General features: G+C 40.0%; 1 protein-coding gene across 1 annotated transcript in view; it reads right to left on the reverse strand.

The window, feature by feature from the left end:
• The window catches only part of LOC148650233 (cAMP-dependent protein kinase catalytic subunit alpha), an 88,131-nt gene extending 75,717 nt beyond the window's left edge, over positions 1-12,414 (reverse strand). Inside the window, exon 1 of the mRNA XM_088603814.1 lies at positions 11,711-12,414. Coding sequence (XP_088459940.1) covers positions 11,711-11,756 — 46 coding nt within the window. The 5' untranslated portion in view covers positions 11,757-12,414. The remainder of the gene's footprint in view (positions 1-11,710) is intronic.
• Positions 12,415-22,399: the final 9,985 nt, after the last annotated feature.

Here is a 22,399-nt window from a genome sequence, read left to right on the forward strand (position 1 = left end):
GGCTACATTACTCTGCTCTCCTCCCCACTGATAGCTGATGTGTGGTGAGCGTTCTGGCGCACTATGGCTGCCGTCGCATCATCCAGGTGGATGCTACACATTGGTGGTGGTGGAGGGGAGTCCCCATTACCTGTAAAGCGCTTTGAGTGGAGTGTCCAGAAAAGCGCTATATAAGTGTAAGCAATTATTATTATTATTGTCGGAGTCCAACAGAAATAGATGACTAGATAGCAATTTGTCTCTCAACAATATCTATTTCATATAACAGTAAAATACAACAACAACAATACTGATCTTTGCATATGGCACACTACAGAGGGAATACATTAATTATCATGAGGCTATCAGAAACCAACTTTTGCCAGCAGCACTCAGAAAAAATTATAGATGATTATATTCATAGTTTTGGGTAGTACACATCAGTACTGCACTTTTAGCTCAAAATCCTGGGATCCTCCCCAAGATACTGGGCTACATCATCCCACTCTCCACATCTTGATACTTTAACAAAACCAAAAACACTAAACACTAAAAAGCCAACAGTTTTTACTAATACCACTCACTGTAGCAAGGAAGGTTATCATTACTTTGAAAGAACCAGGGAACACCAACATATGATTAATGGCTTAGTTAAGTGACAAAACACACAGTAATGACTTATTAACACAAAAAATCAGTAAGTAGCAGCATGCTTGGTATTCTTTATTAATTTAGCTTATCTCAAGGTCTCCCAGGTCCAACGCACTCTATGATATGTAATATCAAGTGTAGGCTGTGTTCTCTGTTTGTATTGACGAATTCCTTGGTTTTTCTCAATTTATAGTTATGTGTATTAAATTACAGTTCAGCCTCTGTTTAGCTGCTTGATGTGACAGATGTTTCCTATCGACTTCTTCAGATACTCACCTTCTTATCAAACGTGATCTGTGAAGTGCCAGGGTAGGAATGGCAACACAGCGGGTGTTGGATTTTTCTTTATTTGGCCTTCATTCCAAAAATAAGGAAAAAAAAGAGCCCAGAGTTTCAGTCTCAACCACCTGTCTAGGACAAGTGTTAAACTTGTTGCAGACATCCATAACTCTTTGTGAAAAGCAGAATTTCCGCTTCTGTTCTAATCTAATTCACTTTCATCTTTCAGTTGTGATCCATGTGCACGTTTCATTACTGTGTGCTAAAAGGTTCCCTGGACTAATATCATCTCTAGCCACCTTAAACTTGCTGTTCTCTGAATTAGAAGTTGGAGCTGAATTGCTGGAACACAACACCTAAGTGGGTATTGAAATTCAGTGGGGGATAAAGCAGTTCTCTTTTATTTAAAGTGCTCTGTGATCAAAATTCACTATGTAATTGCAAGGAATTAAAGATTTATGCTGGTTACCCATCTTTTTTTTTTCTGAACTCAGAGCACACAACCATAAAAAAGGTTATTTTTAGAACTCTGGAATAAAGATATAAGTTCAAAGGTAGCAATACTAATCAGAGGGCTAGTTTTCTTGGATTAGGCCATTAGACAAGTAATGCACAGTCTACCATTGACGTCAAGTCCAATTTCTTGTGGGTGATTCCACTGCATTTATTTTATTTACAAACAAACCTATGTGCACAGACATTTACAAGGCTATGTATAATTTGTGTTGGCATGGTGGTTAGCATTGCTTCCTCGCAGTGCTGGGGCCCTGGGCTCAATTTCTAAGGTACTATCTGCCTGGAGTTTGTATGTTCTACCCATGTTCATGTGGGTTTCCTACCAGGTGCTCCAATTTCCTTCCACAGACCAAAGATATACTGGTAGGTTCACTGGCTTCTGGAAAAACCTGGACCTGGTGTGAGTGTATGCATGTCTATATCTGTGTTGTCTTGAGATGGACTGGTGTCTCATCCAGGGTGAGACACTCCCTCGTGAACCTGAACGGTATAAAATAGAAAATGGATGGATGTATAATTTGGGTTGCTACATTCTGAAAAGGGCACTGCCACTCAGAAATTGGTTCAGAAATAGGAACATTTGTTAATTTGTGGCCATAATTTTTAATTAATATTTTACACAGATTAAAGCCAGGGCATTGTTAGTCCTGAACTGAGATAACTACAAGGGGGTTTGAGTAATGTATTCATCAGTTTGGTACATACAGTATATTACAATTTAAGGCTCTGTTTAACAGCACTAGTGCTACTATATCATGGTAAGACAAAGCAAATTTGAACAGTAACTGGTCCTGAGCAACCATAGCTGTCAAAAGAAATACTGAACCCACCACTGTAAGTAACTAAGCAACTGCAATGCACAGATGAAAAGTCTATGATGATAAGTCTATAAATAATCGTGTGTTTCGACTGCTTCTAGTATATATATAGTACATTAGGCAATGCACCGGAAGAAGAGAAAGATTTGTCTAGTATTTCTTCCACGTTGCCTCTAAAAAGAGGTGCAAAGCCTCATAAATGTCAGCAGACTTTCTGAAGTCAACACAAACCAGCAAGCTTCTTAAACTGAAAAAACAAAATGTCAAATCAGTTTTTTACAGGTATTTACATACAACATAATCTGAAAATGTGGAGTAAAACGCACATTCTAATGAATAGATTTATTTTGCATTAAAAATGTAAAAGTACCTGTGCATTTCAATGCAAACACCAAACCATAAGTTAAATATTCTAGGAGAAAATGTATTGGTTTCATAGAACAGAAGGGTTCTTATTCAAGTGTACCCTTTCTGTTCAAGTTGACACTTGAGACATCCGGTCCTTATAGTAATCCTTGGTTACTCAATAATCAGCAACTCTGGAAGTCCAGGATGTCAAAAAATACTATAATCAAGCCTATTAGGATACATAGGCAACACCCAAGATCCTTCATGTGATTAAAAACAAAGCAAATACAGTGAAAAGCTTAGGTACTGGAAAAGTAAAGTGCAATTTGTCATTTTTGCTATGAAGTAATGAAACTTGCATATAAGCTCAAAATATTACTATGAGGCAAAAGTGTAGAATGTGAACTTTTGCTGCTGGGTATTGCTTTTCATGCATATTTAGTCATGTTAGAACAATTTCAGTTGCTGTGTTCAATCCCCCCATTTCTGGTATCTAGAAACACTGCTAAACATTTATGAAAAGCAATACCCAATGACACAAAAGCTGGTCCTGGCACACAAGTCTTTACTGATAATGTAATTGATGATGGGGAATGAATTGGAAAGACATCTGAAATTCTCTACTTTTGCCTCGTAATAATGTATTGATCTGAAACAAAACTTTCAATAGTACAAAGCATAAATCACAAGATTTCACTTCACTGCCCAAATTCTTAAGCTTTTCACTGTAAGTAAAGTACATCACATTTCCAGTCTTTAGATTTACCATACATTCAACCCTCTTCTAACCGCTTTATCCAATACTGAGCTGGCAGGGGGAAGAGATGGAGCTTATCCTGGCAAGCAACATGCGCAAATCATGATATACTCCATTACATGGCACACAGACACAATACACACCCGTGTATCTTTGGACAAAACAGACTTGGGAAAATTAGAGAATCTACTGATTGCATTTCTGCTTTCCTTACTTAATCATTGGTAGTGGCATTTCCTTACTTTTTTCCTAGCATTTATACAGATCTCACTTTGATTTTAAGTTAAAACCGAGAATCCTTACTTCACAGGCAGAAGCATTAGAGATGGTCTGCTACATGCTTGACAATGACTGTCATTGACCCTGTGAAGGGTCCTTGGAGACGAACAGGTTACTCAGGCATACTATTGAAGCTGAATTAGGTTCTCAGGTCCATCACTAGGAACCAATCAAGCAAGACTGACCAAATGGCCACTTCTCATTTCTAAATGTTATTACATTACTCTCCTGGAAATTTCAACAACTACTTCTCCAATTTCTTTGCTGATTGTGACAGGAGTGTTTTGTCAGGATACTCATATACTTCAAAACAAGGAAAATGAAGCCTTTTCTCATGCATGTGGTAGCAGATTGTTTATGACTAATGAGCAAAAGATTCTGATCTAATTTTGGCCCTGCTCTCTTTTTTGGTAACTGTGGCAAATATCAATGTTTAATTGCACACACATCTGCTGCTCCAGTTGCTGTGGTTTTTAATGTAATCCGCCCATGCAGAACTTTCTGACCAGAGAAAACTGGGCAACCTATGTCAGCTTTATCATCACAGACATAATAGCCCAACATATCCACTATGACCAGAGAAGAATTAAATTCACCTGCATGCAGGACACCTGCATAATGAGGCGTGAGACAGAAGCTTTCTGTCTCTGTCTGGTGAACAAAGAAATTTGTCACAAGAGGAGGACGATTGGAAGCTTTGAAATTGCTTCTACATAAAAGGGCTCATAAAAACACATGCGGTCTCACTACCGCAGATGTTTCACCATCATATGACTTGTATTCACTAGATGACAAACAGGTTTGTTTCAGCCTCTAAAAGAACTCAGGGCAGACCTGTAATATGGCCATCTGGTCTTTAAAATTCATGAAGAAAAATCAGACTTCGCTAGAATGATACCAACATCAACAAAAATACAACCATGTGAAACTTCTTAATGTACACTTCCAGTTCATGAATCTCATCGTAAAAATTAATCAATGCATTTAGGTGCACAGCATTCTACAGCACAGATGTGCAGTGGTTAGCATTGCAGCCTTGCAGCACAGGGGCTCCCTCATGTTCAGTTCTGAACCTGGGGTGCTATCTGTGTTCCTCCCTCAGTCCAAAAACATACAGGTTGGTTAATTGGCTTCTGTTGTATTTGTCCTTCTGTGTGTCTGCCCTGCGATGGACTGTCGTCCCATCCAGGGTGCACCCTGCCCTGCGTCTGTTGCTAGCCAGAATGAGCTGCAGCTTCCCCGAAATTGGAAGAAGTGGTTAGAAAATGCATGGATGGGATGGTAACTTGCCAGGTCTGTATAGGTTTTCTGCTGTACCTCTGAAACACCCAAATCAACTCCCAAAGCAAAGTAAAACAACCCAGAGATTTTGGCTAGCAGATCCACAACATTTACAATTTCCAAAGACAAAACAACACTGATTCTTTGGTCTTCCATATGTGTAGGCCTATTAGACCACATTCTACCAGCTTCCCAGCCAACAAACTGGCTTTTGTTGTCATTCATCTAGAATTAAATACACAAGAAATCCTCACTCAGTGCTTCTAGACAGCCTCCAATATATTAATTCAATCAAAATAAATTATGTTTAGCAAAGTCTGTATCAATGACTGAATAAATACAGCAGCCACTGTGTGATAACATTTAATCTTCATGAGGAATCTTTACCAGGAACGACTTTGACCTTTAATCGATGTTTGGCACCCATCCATTTATCCATCACATTTATCTCTTCTTACCCACCCATCACTTCTCCCTTTCACTGTTGTGTAGCATATTTTATTTCACCTACCAATCTCCTAACGCTGCTTCTCCTTAAGTCCCACAATGCTGGGTTTATGTTTAACGGCTTCTAATAAAAATTTCAGCTTTAAATCACACCATAACTGTTAAACAAGACACAGCTGTGAGAGAGTAAACGAACAGCTGAGGAGGCTTGATCCTAGCAGTACAAGGGGAGAAGGAAAGGCTGAATTTACATGTTAATCCTGCAGGTTTTTTTGGGAAGTGCAAACTTCCTTCAGTTAATAAAACGTTTGGCTGAATGCCAAATTCAGGACCAGAAATCTTTTTATAACCAAATCTGGTGAAGACAACAGAACCGAGCTCAATCCATCCAAAGGTAGAAACACTACTCAAAAGGAGGTTTAATTTTTAGGACTTTGTGCAACAATTCACAGACAGCTATGATGAATCAGAGGCATTGTGCACAGAGTTCAGGTCACAGTATAGAAAATGGAACATTTCACTTCCTCTGGGGATGATCACAGTGTGGAGACCTTACTGTCGCAGATTTTCACAAATGCACATGCTGCGTGAGGAGTCCCGTGTTTGAAAGCTTTCACTCCCCTATGCAGTGAGGCACTCTCTCTCTCCCAGAAAACAAAGGAGAGTGGAGTGTTGTTCCTAACAAGAAACAGGCTGACAAGTAAAGACTCCTACTGCACAGCAGGTAGATCCATTATTGCCTTTACAAGCAGTACAAGCTTATAAACTAACACCGGGTGCTGGGTACTTCAGGCAGGTTGTCTTATTTTGAGGAATGTTACAGTTGAATAAAATTGAGTACATTTCTGTCAGATCACGTTCGAGCAGAGAAAGTCATAAGTCACACTTTTCAGAATATTACACATGACATTTTAAGGATAAAAAAAAAGAATCGCTGCGAACAATCCTTCAAAAAACTGCAAGATGGTACCTTTAATTATAGAATTTACTACAAGCATTGCTGCCTTCTGGCTTCTGGGAAAATTGGCTCTAGGTATGACTGTGTGTGCGCGCGTTTGTCTCTGTGTGTATTGTATTATGGGCTGGTGTCCCATCCAGGGTGTACCCTACCCTGCGCGCCTTGCTTGCTGGGATTGGCTTTGGCTCCCTAGCAACGCTGAATTAGAATAAGCAGTTAGAAAATAAATGGATGGATGGTTGAACTACAGGTATACCTTAGAAATGCCAAACAGAATTTACACTTCCAGCGCTCTAGATTCATGGGGTATAGTACAGCCTGCACATTTACCCCAAAATTTATCAAAGTCAGCTCCTCTGGCAGACACAGCAGCATACCTGTTTCATTCACACAACAAGACCGTCAAGATAACTTTAGGTTTTGTTGGAACAATGCTTCTTGTTATCTGTCTGTAGCTCCACACAGTGATTCACAAATGAGATAAAGCAAAAGTCAACAATGGCTAAAAACAGTTTTATGCTTCCTCAATGGCACTCAGCACTCTTCTGCTAATAACACACAACCTAATCGAACCAGAATTAACTTAAGAGACCTTTGACAATGTCTCTACAAACCTGGGTGCCTTAGATGCATCTTAGTATCTAAACACATGACCTTAAGGACTGGAAAATACAGACAGAACAAAGTCCTAGCATTGCTTACTGACACACAAGAACAAAGTGTGAAGATGCTAAAACAGTAAAGTTGTCCTTCTTTTGTGCTGTAGTGTCTGGTTCTAAAACAGAGTTTTGCAGTTGGAGACATGAGTACATATACTTATGTATATAAGTACAAATACTGACTGCCTCCTTCTCCAACAGCATTAGTTCTGAAAGCTCTGATTACCTATATCAGTGGTTCTCAAACTTTTTAAACCAAGTACCACCCCTGATCAAACCAAAGCATCCAAGTACCACCTACAAGTTATCTTCTCCTAGGAACCCCAGAAAATCTCAATGACCAACATGAGCGTGCGTACACGCACACACTCACATACACATATAATAAAAATAGCACTGAGAACCTACCATTTCAGTGAGAGGGATGTGCCCGTTTAGTCGAGCAAAGCCTTGCAATGTCAGGGACGAGGGCAGTGAGCTTCAAATGCAGATCTGGCTCAGCATCCGTTTTGTTTCAGTACTTTGTCTTGATTGCAGTGAGAGCAGAGAAGCCTTTCTCACAAAGGTAGGTAGTAGCAAAAGGCATAAAAAAACCACACAGCCTTTAATGAGAGAGCTGGGTATTCACTCTGTCTCTGGATCCAGAAATCCAACAGTGACCTTCATTTCAATTCTGATATCAAAGTCGCATCAGATGATAACTCGAGCAACTTCTCTTGTTCAGCACAGGTCAGATCCTTGGGTATTCCTGCAACATCAACAATAAAGGGCGTCCTGATCCATTCTCTGGTGAGGCCTCAACTGGAAAATACTCTGAGAACTGTTCTTCCAAAGACAAGAGATGCACTGTAATCTCATCTCAAACAGTAGCATCAAGTGCCAAAAAGCTGCAGCTTTTTCTTCAGAGCGGTGATCTTGTCAGACACGTCAAAAATTGTTAAAGAGAGCCCCTGCAGTTCCATATTCAGCTCATTCAAACGTGAGAATATAATCAGCCAGGTAGGCTAATTTTACCAGCCACATTACAAAGCACACTGAACAGACGTGAATTCATTGGTGGAGCCTTGATACAATTCACAACTTTGACAGCAGAGTCTAACAGCATTTTCTTGACTGCCAAGGCCTCCACTGCGTCCACTTCATATTTGGAGCAACCTCTCTAATTCGTGCAACTACACCGCTGTGTCGTCTTGTCATCGCTCTAGCACCTTCTGTACAAACTCCGACGCGTTTTATCCAGTCGATGGCATTCTCTTCAATAAATTCATTCAGAAGCAGAAATATGTGCTCTCCTGTAGTTCCTGTTGGTAGTGGCTTACAGAACTGAATGTCGTCATGGGACGTGCCCTCAAACTCGTATCTAACGTAAACAAGCAACTTGGCCAAATCAACGACATCTACAGACTCATCTAAATGCAGTGAAAAGCATCTGCTCATCTTAACGCGCTCTATCAGCGTACTTTTGACATCATCTGCCATATCAATAATTCTACAAGTGACTGAAAGGGGCAGCAGGTCGAGCTGTTTAGCAGCCTTTTCTCCACACATTATACGTGTCAACTCTTTTGCCAAGGGTAAACAAAGTTCTTCACCAATAGTGTTGGGCTTACCTGCTTTAGCAATCTGCAAGCTTGCATTTTTCAGGAGTCCGTCTCAGAAGTTAAAGAAGTTTTTATTTCATGCGCATGGGACCGAAACACACACATACATACCGAAATACACAGATGCTCAGTGTATTTTTCTCAAATTAACCTAGAACAGTCCTTAATTTTTTTTCTGTTACCTATCACACTTTCCTGTGCTTACAAGATTGGCAGCGTTAAAAAACCATGCACATTCTCATACCTCCCTATTTGCTGAAGATAACTTTTCTTAAATACAATTGGTCACTAATGTTCGTAGTACCCATTTCTATGCTTTCCTGTGCTCACAAGATTGGCATTGTTCCAAAATCACGTACATTGTCCTACCTTCCTATTTGCTGGAGATAACTTTTTTTAAGTACAATTGGACACTTACGTTCGTAGCACGCATTCCTATACAATGGTAGATAATTACATAGTAGATCTTGTGTCCACTCTAGTATTGCCGTGCGCTGTACTGCGTATCGCAGGCTGCGTATTTGACACAAACTAATTTTATTAAAAGAGGAAATATGAAAATCCGTCCCAACTTTTCAGTGCACACAACAAATTTCCAGGGTCATCTGGCATACCACCTGGGGGTGCTCTGCGGACATTTCATCTGTCCCAGCAGCAGTAGTTGAGATGTCTAGTAAATTCATGAATTCAGGAAAGTATGAAAATATATTTTTACAGCTGCACAGAACTTTGACAGAGAACCCCAAAGTGGGATTTTCCATCTAATTTGTGAATCAATCTGAAATGAATCAACCTAAAAGGTATCATTGTTAAGTCAAAAATATTGCCTTTACGACATTAGTCACTAACACTGTTAGATGTGATGTGATGTGACTTACACCCCCATGATATGGCTGAATCTAGTGAAGCATCACATCTGGAATTTTTGTTCTCATCTTGACGAGAGTTTAAATTTGGAAGTTTAAATTAGAAGTCACTAAATTAGAAGTATTTCTTTTAGAAATATATCAACATGTATTAAGCCAAAGTTCAACATGAGGGCATACATCCAAGGCTGCTGCCTCTCTACACAACATCACACAAGGCTGCTGGAGAAACACCCCAACATTTTCAGGGATCCCAGCAGTTACAAACACCTCTCCTTTACACTGAAATCTAGCCATGAGCAAAGTGAGGCTTTGTGGCTAAATAACTCAAATTTTACTCTTCTATGTTGTGCAGGGTCACAATATGGTGGCTCTTAAGGACGGCAACTGATTTATGATTTATTCTTAAGGTGATAATCCTGAGTAATTACCTTATCATAATTTAAAAAAGCTAAAAACAAGAACAGGGCTTTCAGCCCAACAGTGCTCATCTTTTTTCTGCACTCCAATTAATTCCTTCACAGTATCACACCTAGACTTTCAACTTCCTAGCGTCTCTGCCTCTACAGTATGTCCTGATAATACAGTACTTGCTATTTATAAGAACGGTAACAAACAAAAGGAAGTCCTTCAGCCCATCTGGTAGTTAGTAACTAATTGATGCAAGAATCTAATCCACTCATTACTAGAAAGCAGGCAACATATTGTCTTCAATGTACTCCCATACTCCCACAACCCTTAAGGTAAAGACAACTCCTGTTCCCGTTTTAAAACAATTCCATATATTATCAGAAAGACCCCAATTTCCAGCACAAAGCAGGAGAACATATTGGATGGGATACAGTCCATCACAGGGCACAGACACACTAGCACATTAACACATGGACAGCCCGATGGACACAAACACATGGATTCAATTTTTCCTAGGCAAAAAGTCTTTTGTGGGGGGAAACATGCACACTCCACAAAGAGGGAGTTTCCATCATAACAAACCCCAAAAATCTGGACCAGAGGGAAAAGCACCACCTACTGGTCTACCAACATCACTTACAGCAGCAACTGTCTTTCATTCCATTACTGATCAGACCTAGTGGTGCTCAGAGATCAGGCCATAAGGAGATAACACTGCTTTTAACTGTACTTTATAAGAGGGGAAACCGTTTTGTTAGTTTTGTGTGCAAAGCATACAAGAGGATAAATTGGGTTTTAAATTGCAATAAATTACATTCTTTCTTTGATTTGACTTTTTTTACTTCATCACACATCAAATTATTTCTACAAACTTAACTTTGCACTTTCAGAAAGATGTTACTTACAGGCATGCTTGTACGATTTTATGTGCTTTGAACAGCACTTCCAGTCATTCGCCAAAACTATTTTCAAACACTACTTCCTACTGAATTGTTAACCTGGACACATCTGTTTTTCCTTATACAAGTACACCATGGTAAGTGTGTGAAGTGTGAAATGTGTGTGGTTACAAAATATTCATTTCCTGCACTGGTGTCTATAACGGTTTAAAAAGCTACTCGTAATTTATCTTTTAAATCATGGTATACCACTGTAAACGTTTCAAGGCGTTGCGGTTTCAGAATTTATTTTTGTCCGGGCCGTGATTTTAGCGACTGCTAATTCATCCGCCAAACCTGTTGGTAGAACCGGGGCAGGGTTAGGTTTAAAGACATCAGTGCGCCTTGACATTTCTTTTAAATTCAATTTCTCATATACTGTAAGTAACGCCTCCTGGAGCTGGCATGTTGTCGTGTGTCTGTGTAGCTGGGTTGGGGGCCGTCCTGCAGACCCCACTGGTGCCCACAGTGGGGAGTGAGGGCATCTGGGCTCCTTGACACACTGACACGCTGGACTGCACTCCGGATGACAGCTGGTCGAGTTCAGACTCAAGTGCATCGTCTATCTGCTCATAAAGACCACTTAAGCATATATTTAATACTAAAATAATCAGACTATTATTGGTGTGTTAACTACATTTTCATTTCTATCTGTCACTATCTGCTTCATGTGCCTAGAGGACCCGTGTCCCTTCCTGTGGTCCAAAATCCAAAGCCATTTCCCCTCAGGGAAAGCACAACAATGACTTTAGATACAAGCAGAAAAACACACTTCGTAAATCCCCTCAATCAGCTGGATTTTAGTATTCTTCACCAGAGATCCAGGACACTCAGAAACTGCATTTCAATGCAAGATCACAATAATAATGTATTCGAATAAAACTAGCACCGGCGGACGTATTATGAAAAACAAAACACTCACCGCTCTCCATCTCGCTGCCCTTCTTGGCTGTGGGAGCGTTACCCATTTCTCCGGGCCGGCTGGGCAATGTTTCACCTCGGTGTTACAATCCACGGACCTCCAGGCCAGGTTCGGTTCGGTTGTCTTGGGATTCCCTCTCTCCGTTTTTTATTTAAAAAACAACAATCCACCCACCGAAAGGGTCGTGAGTTTGTTTTCTCCCTATTTTCTCAAGCCTGGTTCTTTCCTGGGTCGAGTCCGGTCCGGTCCTCCTGGTTCGGGTCCCCCTTTCCCCGTCTATCCCTCCTCAAAGCCCCCGCCGAGGCCCCCCCGGCTCTTCCCCGGTATTTAAAGCTTTGAAACTTCTCTTCAAAGGCCTCCGCGAGTACCTGCTTCACTGAACCTATCCCGCCCCTTTCTTTTCCCGATCCAGGTTTCGAACCGGTTTACCGAACCCAAAACCGATTAGAAAAACCCCAAATCAACATCCCCCCCCCTTAATCCTCGGTTTAAGGCTGACGGAACTCCGGCCTCTACAAAATCCCGCCCTCGCTCATCTCCATTGGTTTATTCAAACATGACAGACAACATATAGTTGTTTATTATTGGTAAATCGCTTCTAAATCCTCACTATACGGCTTGGGAATTGGTCACTTCCTACCTGTCAAGAGCATTTTATCCCGCCTCCCAAAACCAACGAATAACGTCACCTATTATTTTCCTTCAGTTTATACCACGCCCACCTTCGCATTCAAGAATTTTAGTTGGTTCGTTCGACAAGATTTCACCTGGAAACCATCCCAACAGAAGAATTTCCATTGGATACCAAAGGAAGGTTCAGAGACGAAATGGCCTCGCTAACCCTCGCCCGCCTGGCTAATCCCTGATTGGCCGAGTGACGTCAAGAGTAGGCTATTTTTAGAAAGTTGGTCAGAATTTAAGGCACGCGGAGACTCTACGTCTATAGAATATTAAGTAGAGAGCCTGTTATCACTAAGATTCAGGCTTTAAAACTATAATGCCAAAAATATCCTGTTAACAAATGAATCCATACGAAGAAGATTCATATTTTAAAAATTAATACTAATACTAGGTTTTAACCAGGAATCTGTAAACCCAGGAACATGTGATTCAATATAAACACAGAAACAACAGTTGAAACCACACTAAAAGGTAATTTAATACAGTCCATTTAAAAATGTTAAAACTGTATGTACCAATTACAACTGCATCATGTATTGCATATACAGGATATACATATTGAAAATACAAAACCTGTATACATTTCATACTTGTTCCATTAGTTGAAGATCCATTACCAAGTATTTTACAATAATATCTAGATTAGATATGGTCATGCAGTCTCTTGACAATGTATAAAAAAACAGAATATTTAGAATATTAGGAAGCCTGATCTATTCAACTAAAATGATATTCTTGCTGTGTTAAATAAAAAAGCACAGATATCTCTCCCAAGCATTTGCACAGTTGCAATCTCCTCTAAAATCCATTTTGCATCTAATAATCTCCCCCATATGACACTACATATGCCACAGCATTCAGGTCTAATTGATGCTTGTAACACCTTTCATAGATGAGAAGCGACTGATGTACATGCTGAGATGAGGGACAGAGCCCAGGACGTGAATGACACTTACCAACTCATACTGGCCTCACCCTTATAAACCACTTCTACTATGGTTTCACCACAGTAGTGTTGTGATTTGCTGTGCGTTTAACATGTCTTTACTGGGCATAAATACACTAGACCTTCAGAATACTGTCATAAACTATAGTAACCACTCCTTAGAGTCCTCCTCATTTACCATTAAACCAAGGAACAGTTTTCCGTGTAAATGCTTTCCTGTTGCTCTCTCACATTTTGGGTTGCCCTGTAATGGAACCAGATATCTGTAAACACAAAGACTACACCTCCAATTACCATTTAGAACCTCCTTAAAACACCCTACAGACATTTCGTCTGCCCTGCAACCTATGAACCCCACCATCACTATCTGACACTCCACAACAAAAAATACAAACACAAAACATTTTCTTTTTCTTGGACCAACTGATTTACTCTGTTACTCGAGCGTGTTGTAACACATTTCTGCACCCCATGCTGTGTCACTCACTGAGACCTTGATTTAACATTAAACCTGCTATTTAAGACACACCAGCTTTGTTATTGTTGGTAATGGTGCCCTAACACTGTTCCCCTAATAGTGAATGTAGTTGCATTACTATCTCTACGTTTAATCACATCTGGAGGAAATACCAACCAAAACATCCATCCATTTTGTAAGCGCTTCTTCCAAATCAGGGCCATGCCACAGCGACAGGCACAAGGGCAGGGTACACCCTGGACGGGACGGCAGTGTTTCACAGGGCAGACAGACACACTCAGACCAGGACCAATTTTTTCAGGAGCCAATTAACCTTCCAGTATGTTTTTGGCCTCTGGAATGAAACTGCAGCACCCAGAGGAAACCCACGCAAACACAAGGAGACCTACAGTAGGCCTGGAACTGAACCCAGGGCACTAGTGATAGGCAGCAATGCTAACCACTGTATGACTGTGTTGCCCCCAACCAAAACAGATGATCAGATTTCACTCTTAAGGAATACTACCAAAGACCTAGCAATCAATATAATTTCACTGCGGTGTGTCAGCAAATGGTGAAACTCATACTCCCTATGTGTCACTCAGGCACTCAGGATCAGGAGCATGCAGTTTCCACTGCTACAGGTAGGTGGCACTCTTCCTTTTGGTCAAAATAAGTACATTAGAAAGTTTAGAAACAAGGGTAGGCTTTTTGGTCCATGTAACCTGTCTGGGAGTTAGAAGCTTAAGCTTAAGCTTAATTCAGTCATTTAAAAAAAAAACATCAGGCTATCAGCTTTAACAACAACAACATGGCAGTTTGGTTCATACTCCCACAATGCATACAGAATACCCCCTTTTCTCGGTTTTAAATGCACCCCCATGTCATTTCCACTTGTGTCCCCTAGTTGTGCCTCCTCAGGTTATTTTTCTTGCGGCAACATGAGGCATGTTTCAGTGTCCATTCAGAAGTGTCCGGGGTCAACTTTGTCTATGCATTTGAGAATTCAAAATACATATTTCCAATCCTTCAAAATATTATCCCATAATGGAGATTTAAACATTGTGAAGTGAGACCTTTTTCCTATGTGATTGCCCAAAGGCCCAATGCACACTTTAGCACCGAAACTGGCTGTATTTGTTTTCAATGTGTGATGCTCTCATACTGTATCTCAGAAGTTAAGCAAGGGTGGGCTTAGTCAGTAGTGGAATGGGATGCCTCCAAGGAAAACAAGGCTGCTGCCATAAGTCATGGTTTCCAACCCTATCCTGGGGGACCACTGTGTCTTCCGTTTTTTGCTCCAGCAGAGTTATTAATCGCCGTAAATTATTTCAGTTTTTATCTTTTAGTTTCTGCTTGTAAAAGGTTGAATAGGATTTGTAATTGGAAGTTGCACAAAGCCAGAAATTTTAAATTACAAAAGGAATAGGGAAGAAATAAATATTTAGGTTCAGGAACTAAAGTCAAATTAATTGAGAGTCTCTGAATCTATATGAGTCATCATTTTAAAATATTCCAAAGATATAGTTATAGAAGTATACTAAAGACTACCAAATCCAGCGTTGAGCATAATTCAACACCACTGTATAATCAAATGAAGAATTTAGGTACAAAGAAAAAGCAGCTTTTTGGAGACTTCAACATTCCCCACATAGACAGGAACAAAACAGTAGAAATGTCTGCAAAATGACAGATATGGATAATGACTACTTTCTTACGCAATTTGTTGGAGCACGTATACAAGGAAGTTCTTGTATAGATTTTGTCTTTTCAAACAATCAAGATAGAGTGAGGCAAACAAAACTAAGAGAAGCATTCAGGAACTGTGACCATATAGTAATATGGTATGCTAAAAGTATTTTAGTGACTAGACATGTTGAGTCTAAAACAAAGGTTTACTATTTCTGGAATGCAGATTTGAAGAAATTATGAAGAAATGATGAGGAATCAACATATGCCTCAGCTACTGGAAGGATAAAGTTCTTCATTAAATAGTATAAACAGAATATAAGGCAGAAATTGTGTGGGTACTAAAGGTACTCAAGGTGGATAAATCCCCAGACCCACATGATAACTCACCAATTGTACTCAAGAAAACGAGAATTTCTTCTGATGCAACTTGTCTCAAAACTGGTCATGAAGATAATGAGATAGATAGATGAGAAATCTGAATACAAAAAATTGCAGAAAAATAAGTCTGACTTGGGTTACAGGCACGGTAATGGAAACTATTACAAGGACTAAACTAGAAATTACAAGGGATGTTAAATTTATATAATATATACTGAACCTTTTCATTCCTGAACAGAGATTACAAAGTAACCTGATACAAGTATTCAAAATGCTCTGTCTCATCACCAAAGTTAGTCCAGACAGTTCATCTTCAAGATGGACACTAAAAACAAGAACCAGAGGACAGAAGTGGAAACTATATGGAAGTGCATATAAAGAACAGGGGCAGTTCTTTATGGAAAGGGTTATGGGACTATGAATAAGTATGAAGCCATGCTGTTGAATCTGATACCCTGTCTTATTTTAAGAAATAGTTGGATAAATTCCTTGGATCAATGATCTAGTAACTACCAAATGGGCCAACTGGCCTCCTCTCATTTGTAACCCTTTTTATGTTCTCACTTTGACTACTGATGCAGCCATTCCCACAGAACATGAGGAAAGAATATTTTCATATCGAACCCTGCCCAGCTGCCAATTTCTCCCTCTTAGGACTTCCAGGTGTGTGTTCTTGAAACATAAAGTACAAAAACAAGTCAAATCAGAAAATGTTAAAAGCAAGAATCTGCCTTTCATCATCCTCTGAGTAGAAAAATAATAAAATAAAACAATGGGAATCCCTTTAAAAATGCCAGCTTAATGGTTAATGGAGAACTGCTTGGCAACAACATCAATTAAAGTTGAATAAGACACGTCCTTTGTCCTTCCCAAGTTGCCATAGAGCAAAGAATATGTTTCTAATGAGCCAGAGACCTGGCAAAGAGTCCAGTGAGAAGCATCTTAGAGCAGATATTCAGTGAGGTTAATCTGGGGTCATAAAACATGGTTCTGTTTTCATTGCAAAATGTTTTGTTCTTTGACACTCTGTATTAAAATTGAGTATTGAAAATTATTAGGAAAATTATTAGGAATCCCCAGTCAAGTTAATAGATTCTTCCATGTTTGAGGAGGATGGCACAGGCTTCCATCATCTTTCCTGACGAAAACAATTCAAAGATTTCTGTCCCTTTGAAAAATACAGGAACTGGACATGATTCTTGTTTACTTATGCTAAACAATGACCTGGTGAGTTGTCTTAATGCAATTCAAAGTAAAATTTCAAACTGAACCAAACCCATTATGATCACATTATGGATGCCTTTAGTGATATAAGTCTTGAGCACCCAGCCAGATTAACTGACGCAGGTTCATGTACACGAGAAGCATGAGATCTGGTCTCTGCATTGCAGGCCAAGCATCTGTTAGAATGTTATCAGCATTATTAAATTTACTTTATTCATTTCCCGTACTTTATTCATTTTAAGAGCTCTTCTATACCTCGTTCTATGCATTTCTGTTGTTTTTCTTTCAGCAAAATAACCTGTTGATCACCAAAAAATAGAGGAGCCAAAGGAACTTTCACTTCAGGTACACCATTGTCCTAATCACAACCTCATCTGATATGACCAGCTAGAAAATTATTACTCACTCTTAAGAAGTCCATGGGGGTGGCTTCATGATTACTTGCAAACCTCCTTGGAATTTTCAATACAATTCCAGTGCCTGGCAAAGAGGAAAAATCACCTGGCAACAAGTCTTATGACTATTGATCACATTAATGTTGGTTCTCTGATCTAATGACTGTTTACAAATGTGTTTATCCAAAGGTATGTGGATCAATAAATAAATTATGTATATATTACAAATCTAAGGTACGTTAACTGCATGAGGTTAATTCTGTTTAATATTTAATGCACATCATTTTCAAAATAAATTGAAGCCTTGAGCTGTTTTTTTGCTTTAAAGGAAATAGTTTATTTTTAGTTATTTTTTGTGAAATCACAAAACAAAATGTTTTGCGTAAACAAAATACAATTATATTTTTACCTCATTATCACTTATTGTTAACTATTGATATATCTATTGGTTTTAATGATGTCTAAAGGGAAAATATTTGGAAGTTCCTTAAATTGCACTTTATGTTAATAGTCTACTATGCCATGAGGAATAACACATTTTGGATAAATTTGTGTATAAATGGAGCTTATAACGAAGGTTTAGGAGGAATGACAACTGCTAAATTCAGCAACCTCAGTTGTCAGTATTTTGTAACCAATCATGACATAATTTCCTAACCGAAACATTATAAATACTGTACTGTATGTAATCCTCTTCTCTCCCTTGCATATGTCTTTTGCATCCCTCCTTCACTGCAGCTGCCCCTTGGTCACTCTTCACTTTGCGGGTCCCAGCCTCCTCATCCTTTGGCCAGGAAGGTAGCCTTCAGTCAAGCAGGTTAAATCTAAATTATCGTGTCTAAAACACTTAACGAACATTGCAATAAGCTAAATTTCTGGGTGTTGTTATTCCTAGTGATATACAAGGATTTACCAGTAGCTCAAAAATAACATTTTGGAACTACCGGTTCTTTAAGTATCTGATAGGGGATATTTCTCCTCAGTCTGCCTAATCACATTCCAATATTTATCTCAGTTCAGATTACGGAAAACAGAATTGGGACCTGCAGCCAAGAGTGAGGAGGCACAGTCTGGATTTGGAGTATACTGGAGGGCACATTCTACACTCTGTTCTGGAGAGGCTCTAAATCCAGGGATCATGGATCAGGTGTTCTTCTTAACTGAACTCTTAATGAGTTCACTGAGCTGACCATTCTCTTAACAGGACATATTCAAAGTTTCTTCCAGTGCTAAAGGAGATAAAGGTCTTATTGGTCCAAAGGTTAAGACAAAGGGCTTCTTACAATGAGGTTCCTACTTCACGTTCTGACTCTCACACTGACTAACAGTATGTTGCAGCTCCTTGTGCTGATATTCAGAGAAACTCCAAAGTCATGCCACAGCAGCTTCTTCTGCATAGTTTTTCACCCGATGATCTTTGTAGGTTACTCCAGACTCTTTGGCTGGATAAGTTATAAAAACCCCATTCAAGCCTGAGGGGCTTTAACCCTACAGTTTTAAATGAATTGCCATATAATAACTTATTTTTTATCAATACTGTACACATTAACATCTCAGACAGAATGCAGCAAGCTGCTGGGCCTCAGTGCAGGGCCTGCTATCTGTCATGCAAAAAGATCTCAGGGTCACCCCCTTTATAATCTATTACAAGGTTATTTATGAGAGATTTACTGAATCTAAGGCAGTTTAAGGAAAATAATAAAAGCCTGTATGGCTATCCTATCACAAAGTAATCAAGTTTAATTAACTACAATACTATACTACTATAGAAGAGCAACAAAAATAATCAAAATCAAGGCTTCATAATTCACAGTTAAAACGTGATATAATTTTTAAAAATGCGTTCGTCAGACAGGGCAGAGCTGATGACGAACTGTAGGTTTCACAGCAAAAAATGATTCTTAAAGGAAGTGCAGAGATCAAAGTCTTACTGTGCGTCAAAGCACTCCGATGCTCCTTGAGTCAACGCACTGGAGAGTCCCGCTCTTCAACACTGAATACAGCTTCCACCTTGCAGTTAAAAGACCAAAGATATCCAAACTAAGCATACATGGACGCTATTGTATGCCAACGATGTTATGATAGCAAGTGAAACGCGATTCGGGATGAAATTGAACATCAAGAAGACGGAGTACCTGGATCAAACCGATGGCACAATCGCAGCTGGTGGGGTCCAACTGAACAAAGTGACACAGTTCAAGTACCTAGGCTCATGTGTCAACTCCGACTGCACTACCCTCCAAGACCCTAAGACGTGCGTCAGCACCGCTTGGATGAAATGGCGGCAGGCCACTGGAGTACTATGCGACAAGAAGATCCCTTTAACGCCTAAAATCCAAAGTCTATGGCTCAGTGGTCAGACCAGTGGCCCTATATGGAACTGAATGCTGGCTAACGACAAAGAAACATGAACAGGCACTCCATATGATGGAAATGAAGATGCTGCGATGGACCCTCGGCTTGACAAGACTAGACCATGTCATGAATGAAGAGGTGCGAAAAACACTCAAAGTCGCCCCAATCACTGAGAAAATGAGGGAATCACGCCTGCGATGGTATAGGCACGTGCTCCGCAGCAATGACACATCAATGGCAAAGACCGCCCTCGAATCGAATGTGGAAGGCCGCCGGCCCCGTGGACGACCATTTACGCGCTGGCTGGATCGGCTGAAAGACGACATGCGCCTCGCAAAAGTCACCTGCCGAGATGCCGCAGACGGTACGAAGTGTAAAAATCGGTGCAAACAAGCAGTCCCCACATAAGTGGGAAAATGCGAAAAAGAAGATAACCATAATGCCTCAAGACTACTGAGATGACAAACAGGGTCTATTTCCGTTTACCGGAATCACCTAAAACAGTGGTTCTCAAACTTTTTGGACCAAGTACCACCCCTAATCCAAAGCATCCAAGTACCACCTACAAGTCATCATCTCATAGGAACCCCAGAAATTCTCAATGACCAACATGAGCGCGCGTGCACACACACTCACACATACATATAATAAATATTATAATAATAAACTTTATTTGATATAGCGCCTTTGAAGGTGGCTTCTCAAAGTGTTTTACAGAAAAAAACAGTAACAACAACAAATAAAAATAATAAAAAAGTACCATTTCAGTGAGAGGGGTGAGCCTGTTTAGTCGAGCAAAGCAGATGTGAATTAATTTTTCGAGCCTTGATACAATTCACAACAGAGTCTAACAGATTTAAAATCGTCAGGCATTTTCTTGACTGCTAAAGTCTCGCGGTGGATGTTGCAATGCGTCCATTAATTTCTGCAGCAGCCTCTCTAATTCGTGTAACTACACCGCTGTGTTGACTTGTCATTGCTCTAGCACCGTCTGTACAAACTCCGACGCGTTTTATCCAGTCGAGGCTATTCTCTTCGATAAATTCATTCAGAAGCAGAAATATATGCTCTCCTGTAGTTCCTGTTGGTAGCGGCTTACAGAACAGAAAGTCCTCATGGGACGTACCCTCAAACTCGTATCTAATGTAAACGAGCAAATTGGCCAAATCTACTACAGACTCATCTAATTGCAGTGAAAAACATCTGATCATCTTAACGCGCTCTATCAGCGTACTTTTGATATAATCCTTCATTAAAAATTCTATGAGTGACTGTGTCTTTCGGGGGCGGGGCAGCAGGTTGAGCTGTACAGCAGCTTTTTCTCCACACATAATACGTCAGCTTTTTTGTCAACGGTAAATAAGGTTCTTCAAAAATAGTGTGGCTTACCTGCTTCAGCAATCCGCAAGCTCGCATTTCCGTTTTTATTTCCATATTTATTTTAAGTTTTTATTTCATGTGCATGGGTGCGAAACACAGAGACGCTCGGTGTATTTTTCTCAAATTAACTTAGAACAGTTCTTTAATATTTTTCTGTTATCTATCACGCTTTCCTGCGCTCACAAGATTACTAGCATTCGTAGCACGTATTTCTATGCATTCCTGTGCTTACAACATTGGCATTGTTCCAAAATCACGCACATTCTCCTACCTACCTATTTGCTGGAGATACAGTAGCTTTTTTTTAAATACAATTGGTCACTTGCGTCCATAGCACGCATTCTTATAGAGTGGTATAGAATTACAGATTATCTCGTGTCGACTGAAGTTTTAGCGCGCACTGTATCGTAGTACATAGGCTGTGTATTCGACACGTATTAAAATTCAAAATATGAAAACCCGTTCCGAGTTTTCAGCGCACACAACAGTTCCAGGGTCATTTGGCGTACCACCTGGCGGCACTTCGCGTACCACTGCAGGTAAGCGTACCACAGTTTGAGAACCACTGACTAAAATATGAGCTACGAAATATACAGTAGATCTCTGCCGTAGACTTTGGCTAGCGGATCTAATTCTGCACATCACTTGCCCCTCACTACACTGCAAGTTCCAAGTGACATGATACTCATTAAGTTGAGTGCAACTGTGTTCAAATTTAGATGTCTGGCAAAATGTACAGACTGGAAATATACATTTTGCATTCAGAAGCAAACATTTTGTTACTCCAAACAATTGTTACTTATATTGGCACCAAAACTTGAGAATCATAGGTTCATATCTATAACAAAATTAGTCCAAATGCATTTATCCCCCAACTAAATGGATATCCTATTAACCCTGTGCATGCAAATTATAACTGAAATTCGGAGAAATTATTAGGACACTCAACCATTGGTTTAGTGCTTAAAGTACAGACAAAGTATTCATCTCCAAGGGGCAGAGCGGCGGCTCTGCGCCCAAGGATCGGCACCTGTGGCTGGAAGGTTGCTGGTTCAAATCCTGCAGCCAGTGGAGGAATCCTACTCTGGTGGGCTCCTAAGCAAGGCCCTTAACCCCAACTGCTCCAGGGGTGCTGTACAATGGCTGACCCTGCATTCTGACCCCAAGCTTCTCTCCCTGTC

This window comes from Lepisosteus platostomus, chromosome 13 (assembly GCF_059453375.1).
Source record: "Lepisosteus platostomus isolate fLepPlt1 chromosome 13, fLepPlt1.hap1, whole genome shotgun sequence".
Classification (NCBI taxonomy): Eukaryota; Metazoa; Chordata; class Actinopteri; order Semionotiformes; family Lepisosteidae; genus Lepisosteus; species Lepisosteus platostomus.